Source organism: Gekko japonicus, unplaced genomic scaffold (genome assembly GCF_001447785.1).
Source record: "Gekko japonicus isolate JY-2015 unplaced genomic scaffold, Gekko_japonicus_V1.1 scaffold1756, whole genome shotgun sequence".
Lineage (NCBI taxonomy): Eukaryota > Metazoa > Chordata > Lepidosauria > Squamata > Gekkonidae > Gekko > Gekko japonicus.
The window spans coordinates 261,477-267,574 of NW_015165871.1; the positions used below are offsets into that span (position 1 = coordinate 261,477).

General features: G+C 55.0%; 1 protein-coding gene and 1 long non-coding RNA gene across 2 annotated transcripts in view; both read left to right on the forward strand.

Annotated features, from left to right (window-relative positions):
* The first annotated feature begins 482 nt into the window (after positions 1-482).
* LOC107110472 lies at positions 483-4,317 on the forward strand. The gene is made up of 3 exons (XR_001482520.1): positions 483-558; positions 1,540-1,654; positions 4,242-4,317. It is a non-coding gene; the product is annotated as an uncharacterized LOC107110472 (long non-coding RNA).
* Positions 4,318-5,540: 1,223 nt separating this feature from the next.
* LOC107110470 (bactericidal permeability-increasing protein-like) overlaps positions 5,541-6,098 on the forward strand; it is a 24,694-nt gene continuing 24,136 nt past the window's right edge. The window contains exon 1 of the mRNA XM_015411257.1: positions 5,541-5,602. Within this exon, the coding sequence (XP_015266743.1) occupies positions 5,541-5,602 (62 nt within the window). The remainder of the gene's footprint in view (positions 5,603-6,098) is intronic.

Below are 6,098 nucleotides of genomic sequence, written 5' to 3' on the forward strand. Positions count from 1 at the left end.
CTTAACCACGACACCGAACTGTGAAGGCAGGCAATGGCAAACCACCTCTGCTCATCTCTAGCCTTGACTCTCAATAGGGAAAAAAAAGGTGCTAATGGAAGACGAAGAAGAGACTAGATTTATACCCCACCCTTCACTACCCGAAGGAGTCTCAGAGCAGTTGACAATCTCCTTTCCCCTCCCCTTTCCCGCAACAGACACCCCGTGAGGGAGGCGGGGCTGAGAGAGCTCTCTCGAGGACTGCCCTTGAGAGAACAGCTCTGAGAGAACTCGTGACTGACCCAAGGTCACCCTGCTGGCTGCATGTGGAGGAGTGGGGGAATCAAACCCGGTTCTCCCAGATGAGAGTCCGCTGCTCTTCAACAGGTATAAATACAATCTCCTTCTTCTTCTTCTTTTGGGGTGGTCCTAATTACTTCCTGGTTCCCTTTCCCAGGTGACCCCAAGAACAGAAGATGTACTGGCTCCTTACCCTCCCTCTCCTGGCTTCCTGGGTACAGGTCGGAGGAGTTCCCGCGGGCCTGAAAGCTCAAGTGAACCAGAAGGGACTAGAATACGGTATGTTTCTTTTGGTCCGATCTTTGTGGCTGAGCTGAACCAAATTCTGAAGGTGACTTCTACTGAACCAGGCCCTTGGTCCATCAAGGCCAGTGTTGTCTACTCAGACCGGCAGCTGCTCTCCAGGGTCTCAGACAGAGAAGGCCTGGTTCTTTTTAACTGGAAATGGCAGAGATTGAACCTGCAACCTTCTGCATGCGAAGCAGAGGCTCTTCCATGGACAGGGAATCAGACCCCTGGTCTATCACAGTTGGTATCGTCTACTCAGACTGGCAGATACTCTCCAGGGTCTCAGTCGGAGATCTTTCCATCACCTCCTGCCTGGTCCTTTTAGCTGGAGATGCCGGGGATCGAACCTGGGGCCTTCTGAATGCCAAGCAGAGGCTCTGCCACAGAGGCTGAGCCACAGCCCCTCTTGACAGCTCTCCAGGGTCTCAGGCTGAGGCCTTTCCCATCCCCTCCTGCCTGGTCCTTTTAACTGGAGATGCCAGGGATTGAACCTGGGGCCTTCTGCACGCCAAGCAGAGGCTCTGCCACTGAGCCACAGCCCCTCTCTGCAGCTCTCCAGGGTCTCAGGCCAAGGTCTTTCCCATCACCTCCTGCCTGGTCCTTTTTAACTGGAGATGTCGGGGATTGAACCTGGGACCTCCTGCATGCCATGCAGATGCTCTTCCACTGAGCCACGGCCCCTCTTGACAGCTCTCCAGGGTCTCAGGCTGAGGTCTTTCCCATCACCTCCTGCCTGGTCCTTTTAACTGGAGATGCCGGGGATTGAACCTGGGACCTTCTGCATGCCAAGCAGAGGCTCTACCACTGAGCCACGGCCCCTCCCTGGCAAGAGAGGAATGGATGAATGAGGGTGGGTTTGGGGAGGGAAGAGCGACCTCTCTGTCTCTTGCACATCAGGGGAAGCGGGTCCCAGGGCCTGCTCCCCTCTGGGTCCCTCCCCATTTAATTTCTTCCCTCGTTCCCTCTTTACAGGTCATCAGTTTGGGTTGGGAATGGTGACGTCCATGCTGAAGAAGAATCCCATCCCAGATATTTATGGGTCCCACGACGTGCCACTTTTGGGGGACGTTCAGTTCTCTGTAACAAGGTAAGTGTGTGTGAGAGCATGCCTACCACCCCTGCAAGGTGTGTCTGTAAGCCGCCCTGAGCCCGTTCGCGGGGAGGGCGGGGTATAAATACAATTAAATAAATAAATAAATAAATAAATACATTCATTCTGCGGGTTTCACTGTTGAAGGAGAAGAGGAAATTCAATTTCCACCCTGTCCTGAAGGAGTTTCAGAGCGACTTGCAATTATCCTTTCCCTTCCCCTCCCCACCACAGACACCCTGTGACTTCGATGAGGCTGAGAGAGCTTTTTCGAGGACTGCCCTTGAGAGAACAGCTCTGAAAGAACTTGTGACTGACCCAAGGCCACCCAGCTGGCTGCATGTGGGGGAGGAGTGGGGGAATCAAACCCGGTCTCCCAGATTAGAGTCCGCACTCCTAACCACTACACCATACTAGCTCTTTTCTCGTGGGACGACGCCCACCCATTCCTCCACATCCTCTCCCTCATTTCGGGTGGAACAGCTCCTTCAACTCTGCCTCTTCCAGGCAAACACATGGAGCTGCCTTGTACTGAATCAAACCATCAGTCTGTCTCGGGCAGTATTGTCTACTCAGACTGGCAGCGGCTCTCCAGGGTCTCAGGCAGAGGACCTTTCAACTGGAGATGCCGGAGATTGAACCTGGGACCTTCTGCGTGCCAAGCAGAGGCTCTACCACTGAGCCACGACCCCTCTTTATAGCTCTCCAGGGTCTCAGGCAGAGGACCTTTCAACTGGAGATGCCGGAGATTGAACCTGGGACCTTCTGCGTGCCAAGCAGAGGCTCTACCACTGAGCCACGACCCCTCTTTATAGCTCTCCAGGGTCTCAGGCAGAGGACCTTTCAACTGGAGATGCCGGAGATTGAACCTGGGACCTTCTGCGTGCCAAGCAGAGGCTCTACCACTGAGCCACGACCCCTCTTTATAGCTCTCCAGGGTCTCAGGCAGAGGACCTTTCAACTGGAGATGCCGGAGATTGAACCTGGGACCTTCTGCGTGCCAAGCAGAGGCTCTACCACTGAGCCACGACCCCTCTTTATAGCTCTCCAGGGTCTCAGGCAGAGGACCTTTCAACTGGAGATGCCGGAGATTGAACCTGGGACCTTCTGCGTGCCAAGCAGAGGCTCTACCACTGAGCCACGACCCCTCTTTATAGCTCTCCAGGGTCTCAGGCAGAGGACCTTTCAACTGGAGATGCCGGAGATTGAACCTGGGACCTTCTGCGTGCCAAGCAGAGGCTCTACCACTGAGCCACGACCCCTCTTTATAGCTCTCCAGGGTCTCAGGCAGAGGACCTTTCAACTGGAGATGCCGGAGATTGAACCTGGGACCTTCTGCGTGCCAAGCAGAGGCTCTACCACTGAGCCACGACCCCTCTTTATAGCTCTCCAGGGTCTCAGGCAGAGGACCTTTCAACTGGAGATGCCGGAGATTGAACCTGGGACCTTCTGCATGCCAAGCAGAGGCTCTTCCACTGAGCCACGGCCCCTCCCAAAACAAGAGGTCAAAGGTGGACTTAGTGCTACCAACGCCTGTTGGGAATATGGAATTTGCATGAGCTGTGGGGGGGGGGGGGGCAGTCCACACTAGCCATTTGGTCAAACGTCCATCAGCTTAGCTCTTAGGAGGAATCCAGGTCTCAGTGTCACTCCGTTGCCTGTCTCTGTTCGTTATGTTGCGAACTGCGATCGCCGCGTAGGGGTGGCAGGTCTGGATTGTGACATTCCTGGAGATTTTGGGGGTGGGGCCAGGGGGAGGGTGGGGTTTGGGCAGTGGAGAGTCCACAGAGGGGTTCCCCCCCTTCCGGCAGTTGATAATCCTAGGTGTAGCTAGGGTTGCCAGCCTCCAGGTGGGGTCTGGAGATCTCCCGCTTTTGCAACTGATCCCCAGCTGACGGAGATCAGCTCTCCTGGAGAAAATGGCTGCTTTGGTGGACTGAGAAAGTGAAGGGCGGGGTATAAATCCAATCTCCTCCTCCTCCTCTTCTTCTTCCTCCTCCTCCTCCTCCTCTTCTTCTTCTTCTTCCTCCTCCTCCTCTTCTTCTCCTCTTCCTCTTCCTCCTCCCCTTTTTCTTCCTCCTCCTCCTCTTCTTCCTCTTCTTCCTCATCCTCTTCTTCCTCCTCCTTCCTATTCCTCTTCTTCCTCCTCCTCTTCTTCTTACTCTTCCTCCTCCTCCTCTTCCTCTTCTTCCTCCTTCCCTTCTTATCCTCCTCTTCTTCCTCTTCCTCCTCTTCCTCCTCCTCCTCCTTCCTCTTCCTCCTCCTCTTCTTCTTCTTACTCTTCCTCCTCCTCTTCCTCTTCTTCCTCCTTCCCTTTTTCTTCCTCCTCCTCCTCTTCCTCCTCTTCTTCCTCCTCCTCCTCTTCTTCTTCTTCCTCCTTCCCTTTTTCTTCTTCCTCCTCCTCCTCCTCCTTTTACTCCTCCTCCTCCTCCTCCTCATGCTGGTCTTTTCTGTTAAGTGGGCCCACCCTGAGTCCACCTGTCAGCCCCTCGGGGCCCTCCCTTTAGCAAGCTGTTTGGTTGGGATCAGAGGAGGCATTCAACGGTGGGTTGATCTTCGGGCGTCTCCCGGTGCTTCTTTTCAGGATCCAGATCAACGACCTTCAGCTGGGCGACTCCGCCATCAGCTTCTCCAAGGGGCTGGGTGTGAATCTTACCGTCACGAATGGCTACGTCTTGCTCAATGCCAACTGGAAGCTGAGAACCTTGTTTGGGTAAGAACTTCTCTGCCGCTGGGGGTCGGCCTCAAGCCGCTGGATGGAGAGAATGAATGAAATGCAGGTTCCAAATTACTGGGCATGCTTTGAGAAGAGGGGCTCACGCGGTCGGTATCAAGCATCCCAGGACCCTAGCACCTGAGATGGGGCGGGGCTTGACCCCCAGATGGTGGGGTGGAACACTTACTGGCAGCTCACGTTGCTTTAAGAATGGATGTTGTGCTCACGTGATTGTCAGAACGGTGGCTCTCGGAGGTTCCTCCTCTGGGCCACCCTAGAAGAAGAAGAAGAAGATAAGAGATTGGATTTCTACCCCGCCCTTCACTACCCAAAGGTGTCTCAGAGCGGCTTACAAACTCCTTTCCCTTCCCCTCCCCACAACAGACACCCTGGGAGGCTGGTGGGGCTGAGAGAGCTCTGAGAAACTGCTCTTTTTTCAAGAACAGCTCTTATCAGAACTACGGCTTGCCCAAGGTTGTCCAGCCAGGTGCAAGTGGAGGAGTGGGGGATCAAACCCCGGTTCTCCCAGATTAGAGTCTGTGCACTTAACCACTACACCAAACTGGTCAAGGTTTCCCTTCCTCGAAAGCCAGTCGAATCCAACTCTAGAGATGTGGTGCTCATCTCCGTTTCCAAGCCGAAGAGCCAGCGCTGTCCGAAGACATTTCCGTGGTCATGTGGCCAGCATGACTAAACACCAAGGCGCATGGAATGCTGTTCCCTTCCCACCGAAGTGGTACCTATTTATCTACTTGCAATGTCTTGCTTTCAAACTGCTAGGTTGGCAGGAGCTGGGGCCACAGACGGGAGCTCACTCCGTCATGCGGCACTTGGGTCTCGAACCGCCGAACTACAGACCTTCCAGTCTGCAGTTCAGTGTCTTAGCCTCTGAGCCACCGCAACCCCTAAGGGGCGTGATAGAGGGTGGAGAGAGTTGGTGAAGAGAACTTTTCCTCCCTCTCTCAGAATACTAGAACTCGAGGACATCCCACGAAGCGGATGGGCAGTAGGTTCAGGAAGGACAAAAGGAAATACTACCTTACACAGAGAGTGATTAAAATGTGGAATTTGCTGCCTGAGGACGTACTGATGGCCACAGCTGTAGAAGCCTTTAAAAGGGGGATTAGACAGATCTGTGGAGGAGAGGCCTATCAGTGCCTACCAGCTATGGTGACTACAAGGAACCTCTATATTCAGAGGAAAGAAATCTCTGATTCGCAGAGCCAGGAGTAGGCTTGCCAAGTCCCCCCGGGGGGCGGGGAAACCCCCAACCCAGAGGCCCGTTCCCCGCCTGTGGTGGATCGGGCCCCAGGGGGAGCCCCACCCCAACTATGGTTTTCCCTCAGATGGTCGTGGCCCCGCCCCCAGCGTGCCTGGCGGCGTCACGTCACTTCCGGGTCACGCGCACGTTGGGGTGGGGCTTCCCCCGGGGCCCGATCTGCCGGTGTCACGTCACTGAGACAGCATGCTGGACTGGATGGACCACTGGTCTGATCCAGCAGGGCTCTTCTGATGTTCTTACCAGGGGAAGGCCTCAGACTCTATGCCCTGTTGTTGGACCTCCAGAGGAACTGGTTGGCTATTGTGTGAGACAGGATGCTGGACTAGATGGACCCTCACTGGTCTGATCCAGCAGGGCTCGTCTGATGTTCTTATGAAGGCCCCGGCCTCTATGCCCTGTTGTTGGCCCTCCAGAGGAACCCGTTGGCCACTGAGTGAGACGGG